Consider the following 18581-nt stretch of genomic DNA (forward strand, 5'->3'; position numbering starts at 1 on the left):
CTCTTCCTTTTCTCTCTCTTCCTTTCTCTCTCTTCCTTTTCTCTCTCTTCCTTTTCTCTCTCTTCCTTTCTCTCTCTTCCTTTTCTCTCTCTTCCTTTTCTCTCTCTTCCTTTTCTCTCTCTTCCTTTTCTCTCTCTTCCTTTTCTCTCTCTTCCTTTTCTCTCTCTTCCTTTTCTCTCTCTTCCTTTTCTCTCTCTTCCTTTTCTCTCTCTTCCTTTTCTCTCTCTTCCTTTTCTCTCTCTTCCTTTTCTCTCTCTTCCTTTTCTCTTTTCTCTCTTTTTCTCTTTTCTCTTTTCTCTCTTTTCTCTTTTCTCTTTCTCTTTTTTTTCTTTTTCTCTTTTTTTTCTTTTTCTCTTTTTTTTTCTCTTTCTCTTTTTTTTCTTTTTTCTCTTTCTCTTTTTTTTTCTCTTTTTTTTTCTCTTTTTTTTTCTCTCTTTTTTTTCTCTTTTTTTTTCTCTTTTTTTTTCTCTTTTTTTTTCTCTTTTTTTTTCTCTTTTCTCTTTTTTTTTCTCTTTTCTCTTTTTTTTTCTCTTTTCTCTTTTTTTTTTCTCTTTTCTCTTTTTTTTCTCTTTTCTCTTTTTTTTCTCTTTTCTCTCTTTTTCTCTTTTTTTCTCTTTTCTCTTTTTTTCTCTTTTCTCTCTTTTTTTTTCTCTTTTCTCTTTTTTTTTTTCTCTTTTCTCTTTTTTTTTTCTCTTTTCTCTTTTTTTTTTTCTCTTTTCTCTTTTTTTTTTTCTTCTTTTCTCTTTTTTTCTTTTTTTTTCTCTTTTTTTCTTTTTTTTAAATTATAACTTTATATTATATAAAGAATCGATGGAAAATTGACTCTATAATAATATATACGAAATCTGCATAAATTAAAATATATTTAAGCGTATTTTACAACCGGGCTACGCCGGGTGTCCCTGTCAGCTTAGATAAATACTTTGCAGTTTTAACAAAAAAGAATTTCCGATGCGTCCATACATATTTATAAAGATGCTCTGTCGACCCAACCCACCTGTCACGTTTCGTCGCGATGAATGGACTCCTTTAAGGATTGCATTTACGACATGTGTTTGCTATTGTTTTTCGTCGTTGCCATTTTGTATGACGTCTTTGTTTTTAGAATGTCGGCAAAATACTCACTTTAGAATTTATTTTTTGTTTTTTGTTTTTAATTCTAATTAAATGAGCGTTTTTAGTGAATGGCGTAATTATCTGCCCATATATTAGCAAATATGCGAGAGAAGTCTGGAGTGCCGCAAAATGTCTTTTCTTTTTTTTTTTTTTTCTTTTTTCTTTCTTTTTTCTTTTTTTTCTTTTTTTTCTTTTTTTTAGGCTCTTCGTTATTAGAGCGAAAATTGAAATATTGAGTTTCATTGATTGTCATCTCAAAGTTAGTAACATGTCAAAAAAATTACGAAAAAGCAATAATAGTTTTCGAAAAGTTATAGTATGAAACCAGGGGAAGTAACTGCAGTCTGTCTTGTTACAATTAATGGTGGATATCACTGACTCATGAAATCGTCAAAGTATGTGTTTTATGTAAAAATTCATTAATATTTAACTAATTGTGACAATTTTCACGAAGGTAACATTGCTTTTAGTTGAAATTAGCATTAAAAGTAGATACCGTTTTTTTTGTTTTTGTTTTTTTCGAATTCCGCTCTAATAACAAAGCACTAGCAGTGTCAGAAGTCGACATTAAAAATGCGTGATAAAAACTTGAATAATTAGACTTTCGAAGCTTGTAACTACAGGGTGGTTACAAAGTCTGGCTACATAATCTACAGGATTTGGATTATCTTATATGAATCAAGCATCAGTTTTTGAGTGGCATAAGAGATTCAAGGAAGGCAGAGAGTCTTTGAGGGATGGTGAGCGATATGGGAGGAGTAAGGAAGTCAGAACACCAGAGTTGGTTGGTCAAATGTAGATTATGTAGCCAGACTTTGTGACCACCCTGTAGTTGAAAAATGTAATTTAAACCCTAATTTTTTTTTTTTTTTTTTCAATAAAAGCAGCAAAGACCAACTTTTAAGATAACAGGTTTAATAGCAAAATATGCAATGTTTTTTTTTTCTAAATCGATTTTCTTTAAAAAAGATTTCAAGAAAATCAACGAATTTTAACTAACTTCGAATATAAAAATATATATAAATTCGAAAAAATCACTTGCCTATAAAAAATACTAATCAATGGGTACTCCCATTCTTCATTAAGAATTTATCCATATTTATTTTATATTCCATGTCCTTTTTAAGCAAGGCTTAAAAAATATTGCGACTTTAAATTGTCACAGAGCGGGTTTGGCTCCCTTTCTTCCAGTTGAGAACTACAGTGGCCTAAAAGCGCCATAATTAATCTCCCTTTTCTATTTCTGACATGTGTTTGCTCTGTCAATAAAAGTTAGTCAAAATGGGTCACCGTACTTGAAAAATGATCTCATTCACTCATAAGTTTACTTTTATAAACAAACCCCTCGACAAATTTTCCATTTTTTTTTTCTTTTTTTTATTATTCTCTTAAAGAAATACATGAGTTATTTTAAAAAATATTTTATTTCTTTTATGGGATGAATTTTTTGTTAAATGTCTAAAATAAAACACTGAATAAAATAGAAAAAACATAGTAAGTGCTTAATATTTATTGGACAATATTTTCAAAATATGAGGTTCCACTTAAAAAAGAAAAAAAATAAAAAATTTTTTTTTTTTTTTTTTAAACTTTTGACTTTACAGGTAAATTTACACATAACTATTCCTTTGTTTTTGTTTTAAATTAGATTATTTTATTTATTGATCTTTTATCTTCAATTTGTGATATATAAATAAACCTTAGGTGAGAAAATTATTTTCATTTTAATAGACATTTCAAAGGGGGGGGTGAATTTAAAATAAAAACGGTTGTCTATATTATTATATTCAGTGTATTGGAAAGAGCATAAAATTTCACATTAAGCCTGCAAATATCGTAAAAATTGAACTAATAGAATAATTTTGATAGATTTTGGCACTTTATAAACACTTCTTTTTATTTTTTAAAAAAAAAAAATCATTTCTATTATTTTCTAAAAAAAAAAACTTTGATAGTTTATTTTGGAAGTATATTCCATAAAGAAATGAAACGTCCCACTTTTAAAAGATCAATTACGAGTTTTTTATATTTTATTCGCAGTTTTGTGTTAGGGGTGTCAAAAATTCCCAAAAAATTCTGACACCCCTAACAAAGCACCTAGATATGGTGATGGTAACTGGTTCTTTTCCATGGGGGTATGATTCGATTCAACGAAATAGTCTGTCTCAAAGCTGAATTAAGACAGCTAAACATCGAACCGTGAATGAAAATACGAAACAAAACGAAATGGAACATAGCTATCTTATTTATTTTTCTCTTTTCAGCAAATTATCGAAATGAAATGAAACGGCTTTATTTTTAATTTTTTTGCCTACATGTTATTGAAAAAAAAGGTTCTTTGTGATAATAGGGCACCTCAGAAGAATTTATAGGACCACAAACTGATTTTATACTGTTTTGTAACGAAAACAAACCAATAAATGACACGATAGTATTTATTTGGATTTCTGCCATTATTATTTTCTTTGAGCGATTCTCTGGACTTCAAAGGAGAAAACATCATGGCGTTATCTTAACATTTCAAAAATTTCCAAGCATAAATGCTACTGTGAGATTAAAATTCTCACATAGTCAAGAACTCTGGCAGGATGAAAAATAGACACGACATCGGAAAGCGCACTTACCTGGTTGATTAATGCAGGTTGTCTCATCTTCTCGATTACAAAAATTATGTTGTGTCATTTTGCTGCTCAGCGAAGCCTGGTAGTTAAGACTTCATAAAAAGTGGTAGGGGGAAAAAAAATCTTCCAAGAAGATTATCATTAGTCCATGGCTTTAATTTTTTTAAATTTTTTTTTTAACCAATGTTCCAATAGAAAAAGGCAGATAATTCCATCAAAAAGGTAAAACTAAAATCTAAATTCTTTGCTGATTATAAAAATATTACATGAAAAAAAAAAAAAAAAACTAATTTAGTAGCTTAAATTGTCTGAAAGGTACCATGACAATATTTGGCGCCAAAAGCCTTCAATTAATAAGAATTTTAAAAATGAGTCTGTCATGCATAAAAGATTTGCTTGGATTTAAGTTTTCAAGTTTAAAACATGCCCACGCTTGCGACTAACAAATTCAAATCCACCAATGAGAAAAGCTGTAATTAAAACAGTGTGTTAAACCAATCAACCAATGAAGTAACACTATTCTAGTCATGTCAAAGGAGCAAAGAAAAAGTAATGGATAGTCATTATTTTTTCTAGTTATTCAATACAAGGTAAATATGTATTAGGCTGTCAATTAGGCGACCAATAATTTTGGTGATCGCAAGGACTTAACTTTTTTTTTTTTTTTTTTTTTTTTTTTTTTTTTTTAAGGAACTGTGTTTCTGTCTGCTATGATAAATGAATTTGTAGCCAATAAACCTAGTTTTAACTAGGTTACCAATATAGTAATAACTAGTGTTGGTGCCCGGATTTGCTCAGGTGTTTGGAGGTATATGATGAGCAAAAAAAAAAAAAAAAAAAAAAAAGGTGGTAGTAGACGGGCAGGCTCGTACCCATACCACGAAGGAGAAAAAGAATGTGTAAAAAAAAAAAAAAAAAAACGGGACGTCTTTGCTGTTACGTCCATCGCCAAACCAGTTTGCGAGTTTGTCTCTGATGTATCGTTATTTTCATGGAAAGTGTTCAACTGAGCTTCAATCTATGGTCCCCCCTCGCCAAACTTTCACAAGAAACACTCGTCTAGCTGTAAACACTATCAATAATTTCCCCCACTCTTTATCTGTGCCTAAACCTAAACGTAGATTCCATGAACAAAGCTTCTTTCTTAGAACTGCACGCCTGTGGAATTGTCTTCCGTTTTCCTGCTTTCCGGCTGACTACAATATGGTTTTGTTCAAGTCTAAAGTAAATAAGTTCTTGATGAGCCGTTCCATATAAGTTATTAAATTTACCAAATTTTCATTACTAATGATTACTATATTGACCAACTTCTACTGTACACTCTTTAACCCTTATCCTTGAGTGGCCTCTGGGCCTTGATAATGTGGTGATGCCTTTGTAAAAAAAAAAAAAAAAAAAAAAAAAAAAAACCAGAAGTGATGAAGGTTTAAATTAAGGCTAGTCAATCGAAAAGAGGATGACTTTCGAAAATATCGGTGCAAAAAGGCGACCCCCCCCTCTCCTTGTAGAAGTGCCCAGTTGAGGGTGAAGGAATTAATGTTTTTAGTCAATTTTTCGATATTTGTCGTCCAAAGGATCGAGTTTCAAAACGATACCGATCTTGTGAAAATCCATTGCCTCTGTCAAGTTTTAGGCAGACATACATTTAAACAGACAGGTGAGACTTATATTATAGAAGGCGCTGTTTGTAGAAATTCTATTATGTCAAATAATGTTATGTTGGACATAATAGATATAAACGAAGGATCATGTTCGTGTCTTAACATTAATTCCCTTCTGACATTAATAGGGGACTTGCAGAACAGAATGTGAGCAATCATTAATCCAGAAGTAGAACCTTCTGTGAAAAAAATCTATTCAGAAAGATTTGTCCAATTTATAAAAGTCCAGTTTAACTTGTTCTACAAAAGTTCTTCTAATTCTATTATCTGCACAGCCTGAGGAATAATTACCTCCAAAATTTGATCCTTGATAAGAGGATTCAGAAATTTCTCCTTTAAATAATCCAAAGCCACGGTATAATTATCCGAAGATCATCCATATTTGTAATCAAGTTATAGGCTTTCCCTTTTCAGCTTAGATTTAAGGAAAAGCAAAATATCTACTTCCCCTAAATTGTTGGTGCAAAGTTCAAATCTTCTCAACATGGTTCTAAATTCAAATTTGTCGGATGATGGAGACCCACTAAACTTTGGACATTCCAAATCCAACCTTAAAGGCTGAAAAGAAACTGGGTTTTTAATCTCATGGCCAGACTTCAATTCATACAGTTCTTCCCTAGTATTGGAAGAACTTTGTACTGAATCTTGATAGTGACAGTCTCTCCTTCTGGGAGGACTTTAAAATGATCTGATCAAAAAAGTCATCCAACTCACCCGACCATTTTGCAATATCTACTGCACTCAACTCAATAGATATCAGGGATAGATTATTGTCTTTTAGCCATATCACTGCCTTTTTAGCGTCAATCTTGGCAAATAAATCTTTAGAAGCTGCCATTATAATTATTAGAAATGTTACGTAGGCTGAGAATGAAATGAAATAATATAGAATTTGAACCAAAGTGATTTTTTTTTTTTTTTTTTCTTTTTTTTTTTTTTTTTTTTCTTTTTTTTTTAATGGTGACTGGCCTGATTACGAAAAAGATATTTTATTTCACTTTAGTAAGATAATGAAATTGTAATTTATTCTTACTAAAATAATAATGGTAAAATAGGTACGCAGGAAAAAATACAAGAATTAACAATTTTGTTTCATTTTAGTAAGAATATAATGAAATTGTAATTTATTCTTACTAAAATAATAACAGGGAAATACATCTTTTCTGGTAATAAAAAAATAAATTATTTCATTTTTGAGTTCCAGTTCGGTGGTAAAGTTTGATGGATTCAGACGATTTTTTTTTTTTTTTTTTTTTTTTTTTTATTTTTTTTTTAGTGGTGATTTGGTAAGAGTATTCCGATAGTCAGATTTACAGATGTCTTTGTTTTTGTTTTTTCAAGTTTGAAACACGAGTAGTATCTAGTTAACTTAAAACAAAATTGCGGAAATTTTTCAACTTTTTGGGTTAGTTTTGACTTAAATAACCACTTAAAAATAAATTAGAGGAATTTATTTTTCCAGAAGTTTTGTTTCATTTCCTTAGGATAGTATTGTATGTTTTTGTTAAATCAACTTCCGCTTCTAAACAACTTTGAGATGAATTATTTTTAGTCGCGGAGGCGGGTAAAAAAAAAAAAAAAAAAAAAAAAAGTCAACATGACTCCTAGGTTTATATAAGATTTACATGTATTCCAATCCTATAGAATTGTTTGAGAAATTCTGTGCTGATTCGCGTAAGTATCTGGTTGCACTGGCTGAAACTGAAAATAACACTCAAGAACCAAATAATCTAAGTTAAAAATAACAGTTGGTTCTTGTCTAGAATAATCTCTGTATTCAAAACGAAAATACATCTTTGGAATCAGATAAAACTAATGTTTTGTTCAGCATCTTCCAGTCGTTTATGTAAACACCTGGAAGATACCGAAACACTTAGCTGTCAGAATACTCCAAACTTAGACGATAACTTTATCTGTATATATATAAAAAAAAAAAAAAAAAAATATCTCTCAACAAAAATAACTTGTACAGCTTTGTTTTTATTTTATTTTTAATTTTATTTATTTTTAAAATCCGAACAAAATCTGAACTGTTTTTGCCCATTGCAGGAGAGGGGGGGGGGGCGTGTCATACAAGAACCTAAACTTTTTTTTTTTTCCAACAGTGACAGTGTTTGTCCAGTTCAGCAAGTTTTATGAGAATTTTAGTATTTAGTCAGATTGGTACTTATGGCGGTAATTAAAAGTAACGAAAAAACAGAAAATATTACCAGTCATGGAACCAAGATGAAATATTCCAAAAATCACATAGAAAAGTAACTTATCTTGTCTTTGATAATATTTCTTTGTTATATATATATGTGTATGTAGGTATATAATTGATATGATATAACTGATTTCTTATTTCTGGACAGAAATCAACCCTCTGAAAAAAATGGGTTCCTTTATTCAAATAAAGCTGAAAATACAGATTTCTCTTAATTTTTACCTAAATTTTATGAGGTGTTCATAAGAAAAAAATCTGAGGACGTTGGTGTCGGGGTTAACGTTGGTGTCGGGGTTAGCGTTGGTGTCGGGGTTAGCGTTGGTGTCGGGGCTGGATGATATGATTTTAGTTTTGCTTTTCACTTTTTGTTTTAATTTTTTTCATTGTTTAATTTAACTAATTTTTTTTTTTTCTTATACTTTCAGCGACTTGCACATCTTCTGTTTGTCGGCTTAATCATTCTTATGGTCTTAGTAAGTAAAATATATTTTTTTATAAATCTTTATCAAATTCTTATTTGATGGTATCTATATCTATGACGGTTACCATAATGTAACTCTTGTTGGGTAGGTCACCATTTCGGCGGGTCCCCCATTTGGGAAGTCGTCGAAATTAATAAGACGAGTGTTGGAACGGTATAGAAACCGACCTGGGAATAATAATCAAGAAAAAAGGCATTTCAAAGTGAAACGGTTTTATATACATTTCAGTGTACAAGTGGTATCAGGTCATAGAAAGTTCGGGATTTTCATTTGTCCCCTGACGCTGGAACAACTCGTCTCTTCGTCTTTTTGCTTCCAAAACTTTTTGTATCTCCTTCTTTCATACCGGAACTGTTCTCTGTCCTGATTGGTTACAACTTCTTGTCACAGAGAGAAAAGAAGGAAGGGAAAAGAAATTCCTAATGAACCGCCCCCTTAAGTAAACACTCCATCAAATCTCCACACTAACGTAATGTACTTGCAATAACCCTTATCCCTGAGTGGCTTCCGGGCCTTGATAAGTGGTGATCACTGTGTAAAAAAAAAAAAAAAAAAAAAAAAGAAATGTAATCGAGAAATAGTAGTCTTGGCTTCACTACATGAGTCCCCCTCCAGTAATGGAGTTCGTTAATATCTTTAGAATTATTATGTCTATTTCTGTTTAAAAATAAAAGTATTCATTTTTCTTTTTCCATGTCGCTTTTCTTCCTGATCTAGATGCTACCAGCCATTTTACTCTCTACTTTATTGGTATCATCTGTTTTGACATCCTTATCATTCTCCATCCTGATTGGCTACAACCTCTGATCACATAGAGAGAAAAGAAGGAAGGGAAAAGTAGAAAGAAAGAGAAATGTAATGGAGAAGTAGTCTTGGCTTAACTACATATCCACGATTATAAATGCTCTTCATCTCTTAAATTTTTTCCAAGTATGTCAAACCGACGTCAATGTTATCACACGAAATGTCTCTGTTCACTGCACAGGCTGTGATTGTCCGCTTTTTGTGCTGTTCTGAAATCAGTCAGTCATTTGTGTACTCTTTAGTCGGCTGCAACCGAAGAATTTTCAGCACTTGACTATTATTGTCACAGAAGAGCTTTTTTTGATTTTACTTTGAAAATTACTTACCTGGCACTTTTGCTAGGAGCAAAGTGTAGTATCTGTTCCGGCAGATACTGCAAGCTATGACTAGCAAAGACCAGATGTGGGGGCAACCCCACATGCCTGACCTTTAACCAGCTCCCATTTCCCACCTCTCGGGAGCTGGTCCCCTTTTCCCTTCCCCCTCCCTTCACTCCTCACATTAAAAATTGGCCTTGTGCCTAATTTGCTCGGTGGGGGAGCAAATAAATACCATCTGTTCCGGCAGATGCTGCACTTAAGATAATTTGTACCAGTCAATGGAGGGGAAACCCTCTATACTGGGACAATTATTATTTTTGGTAACCAGAGTGCCCCCTTTTTGCCTACTTTTAGGGGAGCTGGTTTTTACCTCACATTAAAAACGGCCTTGTGCCTAATTTGCTCAGTGGGGGAGCAAATAAACACCATCTGTTCCGGCAGATACTGCAAGCTAGGACTAGCTATGACTAGCAAAGACCAGATGTGGGGGCAACCCCACATGCCTGACCTTTAACCAGCTCCCATCTCCCACCTCTCGGGAGCTGGTCCCCTTTTTCCCTTCCCCCTCCCTTAACTCCTCACATTAAAAATCGGCCTTGTGCCTAATTTGCTCGGTGGGGGAGCAAATAAATACCATCTGTTCCGGCAGATGTTGCACTTTGTGACCATTGCCCTTGTGGCAATTGGTTATTGGTACATGTAGGGGCAACCCTATATGTACCATCCCCTTCCCCTCCCTCCCCCTTCACCTCACATAAAACCGACCTTGTGTCACATTTTGCTTACGTGGGGAAGCAAATAAATACCTACTTTGAAAAGCACGCATTGGAAGGGGAGACAATTCAAGAATTCCCTAAACTTTTCGGAAGGATTTTTCCGAAAATGGCCTTAAATACACATTGGACGCGAATACCTTTTTGTTACAAAAATTAGAAATTTTGGGGAAAAGAAGAAATCCCGGTGTTATTAGAATTTTCTTGACTTTATTTTAGACTAGCAGATGTACCCAGCGTTGACCAGTATTAAACATGGCATTAAATTCCTTTTTAAAAAGAAACTAAGTAAAACAAAAAAAAAAAACTGAGGCATATGCATGCGATTGTTTTTTTTCTAAACAGTTTACTTTTAAGTAAAAAAAAAAAAAAAATACTTCAGCTGAAATTGAGACCTAAAGAAAGTGCGTTAAGTACGATAACCATTTGACCAGCTTGCCACAAACATTAAAAAGTGTTTTCAGACCTACTTATTCTTAACATAAGGAAGCTGTCATGTTAATGATTTACACATGTGCATTTGTGAAATAGTTGACAGATAAAAATCTGCTGACCCACTCCCAAGTACCAATTTTTAAATTTGGACCTCTTAGCAGCTGTTTTTTCCTGATGAAAACTGGTTAAAAAGTTTTTCACATGTCTGAATATCCTATATACCAAATTTCAAGTCTGTAGATCAAAAATTTGTTGAGTATATAGGTTGAGAGTTGTCCTCAAACACACACATACATCTTTTAGTTGTTGTTTCATGATGTTTTGGCCAACTATTCCTCTGGCCTTCATCAGGTGGTTACTGCAATAGGATAGGAACTCCAAATCTCCTAACTGCATTCTCAGCAATTACTGCCTTCCATAGTTGTCGTCTCACCACGTTTTGGCCAACTAATCCTCCAGCCAGCTTTGGGGAGGATTGAAATTACTATTTTCAGACAATTCTCACCTGGAACCGTAGATTCAACGGCTCTATCCACTGCACCACGGGCCCCAAAGGGCGATCAAGATTTTTTTTTTTTTTTTTCTTCTTATAAATCCATGTCTATTTATTATCTGATCTTCCATGGTCGGGTTCGTACTGAATGGTGTATTATTTAATTGAAATGCTTATATACAGCATAATCACGTTGACAGGCCAGTTCCCGTCAGATCACCGAAGTTAAGTAATGTTGAGCCTGCTCATTACTAAAATGGTGACCAATTTAGGAAGTCCAGGTGCTGTATGTAGGAGGACGTCGACACTTCCTTGCAAAAAGTTTAAAAAAACCTAACGTCATCTCCCCTATTGGGGATATACATGCAACTGGGGACCGCTTGTGGATTTCATACTCCCATGAAACTTCTTCCGAAGGAGGAAGCCTGTTAAACCCTGAATAGGGTTGATGCTGAGTGCACACACACAATTGAAATGCTTATTGAGATGAGTATTATTTATTCATTTATTTATTGTGGACTATTATCCTCATCTTTTAGTTGTTGGCCAAAACGTTATGAAACACCTAAAAGATGAGGATAATAGTCCACAATAAATTAATAAATAATACTCATCTCAATGAATTATAATTAAATTATACACACACAAGCATTCTCACATTTATAGATAAATAGCTTTTTTTTCTTTTTTTTTTTTTTTTATATACAAAGGAGTCACCACTTATCAAGGCTCAGAGGCCACTCGAGGATAACGGTTAATAAGTGTACAATGGTTAATGGGACAATGACTTATTGTTAGTGGCAATTTGACAAATTGGATTACTTAAGGGGCTCATCGAGAACTTGAAGTTATAGTCAGCTGGAAAGCAGGCAAATGGAACAGTTCCACAGGTGTGCAGTTCTAAGAAAGAAGCTTTGTTCATGGAATCTACGTTTTAGGTTTAGGCACGGATGAAGAGTGGGGGGAAAATTATTGAAGTGTTTTCAACTAGACGAGTGTTTTTTCGTGAAAGTTTGGCAAGATCTTCAGCTTTACGCCTTCTGAATGATGCAAGTAATACAAATTTGAAAATTAGTCAATTTAAAAATTTAAAAATGTGTTTAAGTCCATAGTTCAAGTTCAACCGAATCAAAAAAGCAAAATAAAGAAAAATCTTTATGCTGTACGTACCTCATCACGGAATGAAAATGCCATCCTCTAAAAGTCATGTAAATTGATCAATTTTTTTTTTATTTTTTTTATTTTATTTTTTTTTTTAACAAAATCATTAAGTAATTAAGGATCAGCAGGGTTATCTCGCAATTTTAAATTGTGAAGTTATCTGCACTTGTTTTTGTTTTGTTTTTTCAGATGTCAATGTGAGACGATCTTTTTTTTTTTTTTTTTTTTTTATAAAAAAAAAAAACTACTTGATCAGCTTATATGATTTTTGGAATATGACATCTTTGTTCTGTAGCGGGTACATAAATTGGAAATTTTTTTTTTTTTTTTCTGTATTGTTTTTTTATTTAGGTTGAATTTTGGATTTGTCCCCCCCCTCCTCCCAAATTATATTTTTTTTTATTTCATTTCATTTCAGATCACAATCTCGCTAAGCATCTACCGAGGTGTAAAGCTTGGCAGTAATGGCTTCTTGTATTTTATGTTGGGCCTCTCGTTAGTCGGGTTTGTTGTTATCGAACTGCTCATGGTAAGTTTCAAACTTTTATTTCCCTCATTTCAAAAAAAACAAAAATGCTCAAATCATTTTGAGAATTAAAATTATTCGAACTCTCATCATTTCTCAACATATAACGATCTCACATTTTACCCCCCCCCCTCGATATTCTCCAATTATATTTATTATTACATGCACACGTACACATATTGGTCGATGTCACAGTCCCAAATGATTTTGACCTTAATAGAGCTGAACGGGGAAAAGATAACAAAATACCAAGACCTAAAAAATGATCTAAAAACGACATAGTCTCTGAAAGGAATAAGAATTAAACAAAAAAGAATCTGCAGAAATACTTAGAAGGAAGAGTTAGCTCCCTTGATTTCTTAAAACTTCCTGAAGTAAAATAAATAAATAAAAAAACAAAAATGGAATAAATGAGATAGGTAGGATGCCCCATCCCTTGATTGAACAAATTAAAAAGAAATTAGTACTCATATATATACGAGTACTAATTTCTTATCTCATTTATTCCATTTTTTAAAATTTTTTTTTTTATTTTACTTCAGGAAGTTTTAAGAAATCAAGGGAGCTAACTCTTCCTGGAACTTACACTTTCCTTCATACCGATTTAAATATATATATATATATATATATATATATACACGTTAGAAAAGCATTCCATCCAAGGCATGAAAATTGTTAAACAAAATGTTTTTACTATAGGCTTTAAGAATAAAGGTACAAGATTCAATTTGAAATTTATTTATTTTCAAAATGCACTTTTATAAATTTTACAAAGGTATAAAAATTTAATTTAAATTGAATCAAAAAATTACTTTGGATTTATTTTATATAATGTACATTCTGTTGCAGTTTTTCAAAAAAAAAATCATTAAAAATTTTATATCTATATCATTAATTGCTAGATGAAAGATAATGTTTTTTAAAGTGCCATTTTTATTTGAAATTTTTCACAAATCTTTGTGTCTGGGAGTGTTCGTAGATAGGACTTGTATAGGAATGCCTCTTATAAGTAACAAAAATGGGTAATCGAAAAAAATCTGATTGAAGAAGGAACAGTTCGATTTTGACCAAGATTAACACCCTAACATCACAAGTGCATTTGGAAAGTTTTATCACCGCACAAGCAGAAGTGCATGATGTATAAAATCAACAGTAGATTGTTTGATAAGATGGTGATGCATTCGTAATGAATGTTTTTGTTTAGAGCACAACTGAACCATAATACTTGACTTTTGCATTTTAAACTTTAATTGAGGCTATTATATGAAAAAAATGTTATAAAATCAACAGTAGGTTCTCTACAGTGCAATGTAGACTACAATGTATTGTGGGCTAAGCTAGTGTGGTAATCATGTGAAACTTCCTTCAATTGCACCACAGTGGATCTTCAATCGATTAGAGCAGGCAATCGGTCGATTTGATTGATAAATGATCGATTTCGAGAAGAATAAAAGTATCATTCACTCCTGGGTAACATCAGGTCTCCCTGCTAGTTTTTAATTAAAAGGATTAGGTGACCTACTTTATGAGTTTTTTTTTTTTCTAATTTTTAGTGAAGATACTTATTTCTGCATAATAGGTAAGTACGTGAAAGTGGTTTTACTTGGAATGTGATTTTCAGTTGTGACTGAGACTAAAGAAGCACCAAAGTCTAATATTAAATTTCTTTATTTTATATGGATACAATAAAAGTGCAAACCTTTTCATTTTCTGTTCAGTTTTCACCTTTTATTTTATCTAAATATTAATTCACTTGTCCATACATCCAGGGTCACAAAAGAAAATCATCGCAAACATTAATGAGAAATGAATTACCTCTCTTTATAGTCGCTCTTTATCAGTTAAAAATCATTAAAACCATTTCCTCTCCAAAAATTAAACAAAAAAAATCACATGGCTGTTAGTTTAGTTTCAAATTTTCTATTTTATTTTATAATTAAAAAAAAATCATTTTGAAAGGAGACTGTAAGTTTTTTTTTTTTTTTTTTTTTTTTTTTTTTTTTTTTAATTATACAGGTTGGTCGGTATAAAAGCGGGGGAAATTTGTCAAACAACGATTTATTTTTACAAAGAATAATTTTTAGAAAGATTTTCAAAGACAAATGTTATATCATACTCATAGATACTCAAAAGTGTCAAACAACGACTTATTTTCACAAGTCACACGGCACCAATCAAAAAATAATCATTCACTTGTCCGTACGTCCAGGGTCACAAAAGAAAATCATCGCAAACATTAATGAGAAATGAATTACCTCTCTTTATAGTCGCTCTTTATCAGTTAAAAATCATTAATCACCTGCTTCTTACTTAGCGTAATGTGAAGCTCTTTGTTAATAAACAAATGGAGCACTATAAACGTATCAATGTTTATATGAAAACATTGGTGATATCATTCATGAGCATCGATTCCATAGCTCAGGTAGTAGAATAGCTGACTATCAACTAGATCATTGTATGTTCAACTCCTGGTTTTGGATGAGTGCTAGTCTAGTCACACTGAACAACTGAGATACAGCAAAAGTGTCTGTGGATGATAAATTAGTAACACTAGACCTGTAAAAACGAGAATAAATTTAAAGCTTCTAAATTCCATAAAAGTCGTGTCGATATAGATCTTTGCAACGAATAAAATGCTTTTTACTTTTAAATAAAGAAATAAAATATTATGTCCACCATTTTGAAAACAATCTAAAAAAAACAACAAAAAAAAAACGGATCTCAATGATATAAACTTATGAGATGTATGTTGTTTTTAAGTGATTACTGGAAATTCATAATTCCCAATAATTGCTTAAAATTTATTTTCTTTATAAAAATAAAACTACTTGACCAATTTATGTAATTTTTGGAATAATATTTTTTGTTTTGTTTAGATTTTTATTTATTTATTTTTTATAGTAACGAGGGAATTCTGAACAAGAAAAACTTTTCTTTTGCTATGGAAGATAAATGGAGAATAAATCAATTCTTCTAGGTGATTGTGTGTTTTTTTTTTTTTTTTTTTTTTTTTTAGGACTTGCTACACTGACTTAGAGTGAATGCCCTTGGCTATTAGCAACCCTATATTAAAAAAAAAAAAAAAAAAAAAATTCCCTCGGCTATTTTTCTAGATTTACAGGATTTTTTACCATGTTTTGTGGTAGCCCTTGTCTGAATTTGTAAATACATCTCATTTTCTTTTCATCCGCAGGTAAACTTTATTCGAAAGGGTGATCTTGCTCAAGAGAAGTCTTGGTTCCTTTACTTTGTTGGTGGATGTGTCGTCTTGGAAGCAATTTTCACAGATATTTTACTCATGCGATGAAAAATGTGCTTAAAATTTTAATTTTTTTTAAGCGGACAGTTCAGTGGGGGCGGATAATAAATAATTTTGACACTTTTGTCATGTGCGAACCATCCCCATCTTGCTCCTTTTTTTTTTTTTTTTTTTTTTTGTACTAACTTGCTTCTGTACTGATTGCCGTACAAACACTCTAAAACCAGAATGTTATTTAAATGTCCACATAATGTGATATTAAGGATCTTACTGTTGGCCGTATAGGCTGGCTTCAAGGTGATGCCTGTAAAAGGCCTGGTAGTTATGCAACTAATGTTCACAGCCTAGTGGGTCCAGTATGATTGTGAAACAAAGCCAAATACTCGTACATGTGACACAAAAAAAAAAAGAAAGAACATTTGTAAAGATTAAAATTATTTTTCTCAGATTCATTTTTTTTTTTTTTTTTTTTTTTCTGTTTTTTTGCGTTCTTTTGAGAAATATCTTCAAAATTTGTTTATAGAATTTTTTTTTTTTTTTATACTGTCCAGAATTCACCCTAATTTAAAAAAAATATATATATAATATATATATCTGTATGATGTACATACCTGTCACCAATCGAAAATCATATGATTTTTTTTTTATTTATTTTTTTTTTTTTTTTTACGATTAATAGTAAATTGTAGCCATAACAAGGTTGATGTTGATCTATATTTCTGTCTCAGGAGTTCGAATTAAGTTATCCCCCTTTGTGTTCAATATGACTGAGCAAGAAACCTCATCCTTGCTCCATGTATTAATTTGATTTTCATTGTCAAGATAAACTACTTGATTAAGTTAGGTGATTTTTGGAATATGGTATTTTCATTCCATGATGAACATCATAAAGATTTTTGGGTATTTTTTTTTTTTTTTTCAATGCCGGAGGGTTATTGAGTGTACATAGTCAGTGGGACAACATCATAGTAATCGTTAGTGGGAATTTGGTAAATTGAATTACTTAAGGGGAAGGTTCAAGAATTTATTTACATTGGACTTGAAGACGACCAAATTATAGTCAGCTGATGACACGACCATCTACGGCAACACATCAAAGGCTGTAAATGACAAAGTTCTCTCTGATTCTCTCTCCTCTAATCACGAGCACGTGGTTCAGTGGGGGAAGACATGGCTGGTTACCTTTAATGCATCTAAAACCAAACTCCTATCCTTACATCAACGCTCTGATCCCCATCTGGCATCAATTGGGATGGATGGCTCTCGTCTGAGAGAGGCCCTGCGTTTTGACAAGCTTCTGGGTTTGACCTTTACTCCTGATCTGAAATGGAACACGTACATCAAGTCTGTTGCCAGGGTCGCTGGAAAGATCGTGGGATCCTTCTACCGCTCCAGAAGATATCTCACTACTGATGCAATTCTCTATCTATATAAAAGCCAAGTACGTCCAAGGATGGAATACTGCTGCCATATCTGGGCAGGAGCTGCTAAAAACAGCCTATCCTGCCTTGACAGAGTACAAAATAGACTTTTTGGCTTAGTGGGGGATGCCCTTTTCTCTACCCTGCAACCTCTCTCCCACAGAAGAGACGTTGCGAGCCTATCCTTGTTTTATCGTTATTTCCATGGCAGGTGCTCGTCTGAACTCCAATCTCTGGTCCCCCCTCGCCAATCTTTCACGAAAAACACCCGTCTAGCTGAATCCACTGTGAAAAATTTCCCCCACTCTTTATCTGTGCCTAAATCAAAACGTGGATTCCATGAACAAAGCTTCTTTCTTAGAACTGCACGCCTGTGGAACTCTGTTTCGTCTGCCTGCTTCCCACCTGACTACAACTTGGATGTGTTCAATCCAACGTTAACAAATTCCTAATGAACCGCCCCCTTAAGTAAACACTTCATCAAATCTCCACACTAACGTACTGTACTTACAATAACCCTTATCCCTGAGTGGCTTCCGGGCCTTGATAAGTGGTGACCACCGTGTGTGTGTGGGGGGGGGGGAAGCTGGAAAGCAGGCAAATGGAAGAGTTCACCAGGTGTGCAGTTCTAAGAAACTTTGTTCATGGAATCTACATTTACGTTTAGGCACAGATAAAAAGTAGGGGGGGAAATTATTGATAGCGGTTTCAGCTAGACTAGTGTTTTCGTGTAAGTTTGGCAAAGAGGGGACCATAGATTGGAGCTCAGACGAGCACTTGCCATGAAAATGATAAAGCAGAGACAGGCTCGCAACGTCTCTTCTGTGGGGAAAGAGACTGCAGAGAAGAGGAAAGGGCCCCCCCCCTCTCTCTAGACTACAAAGTCTATTTTGAACTTCTATCAAGGCAGGATAAGCTGCTTGTAGCAGCTCTTGCCCAGACGTAGCAACAGTATTCCATCTTTGGATGTACCTGGCTTTTATACAGGTAGAGAATTGCATCAGCAGTGAGATCTTTTCTTTTTTTTTTTTGCTGATTAGGTTGGATTCTTGACAAGAACCAATTTTTTTTTATCTATGTAATTTATATATCTATAAAAGTGAGAATGTGTGTATCTGAGGACAACTCTCAACCTACATACTCAACAAATTTATCTCAATACTTGAAATTTGATATATAGGGTATTCAGACATGAGAAAAACTTAGCGGCCTTTTTTCTGGATGAAAAAAAATTAAGTGATTAAAATTTAAAAACTGGTACTTGGGAGGTGAGGGGTTGTCGGATTTTTATCTGTCAATTTTT

At 32.9% G+C, this 18581-nt stretch overlaps 1 protein-coding gene across 2 annotated transcripts in view; it reads left to right on the forward strand.

Annotated features, from left to right (window-relative positions):
* LOC145266344 (uncharacterized) overlaps positions 1-16305 on the forward strand; it is a 30461-nt gene extending 14156 nt beyond the window's left edge. For both annotated transcript variants that reach the window (XM_080121936.1, XM_080121937.1), the window contains exons 2-4: positions 8030-8077; positions 12491-12601; positions 15792-16305. In XM_080121936.1, the coding sequence (XP_079978062.1) occupies positions 8030-8077; positions 12491-12601; positions 15792-15905 (273 nt within the window). In that variant the 3' untranslated portion in view covers positions 15906-16305. The remainder of the gene's footprint in view (positions 1-8029; positions 8078-12490; positions 12602-15791) is intronic.
* Positions 16306-18581: the final 2276 nt, after the last annotated feature.

Source organism: Euprymna scolopes, chromosome 41, assembly GCF_053919585.1.
Source record: "Euprymna scolopes isolate OS-2025 chromosome 41, ASM5391958v1, whole genome shotgun sequence".
Classification (NCBI taxonomy): domain Eukaryota; kingdom Metazoa; phylum Mollusca; class Cephalopoda; order Sepiida; family Sepiolidae; genus Euprymna; species Euprymna scolopes.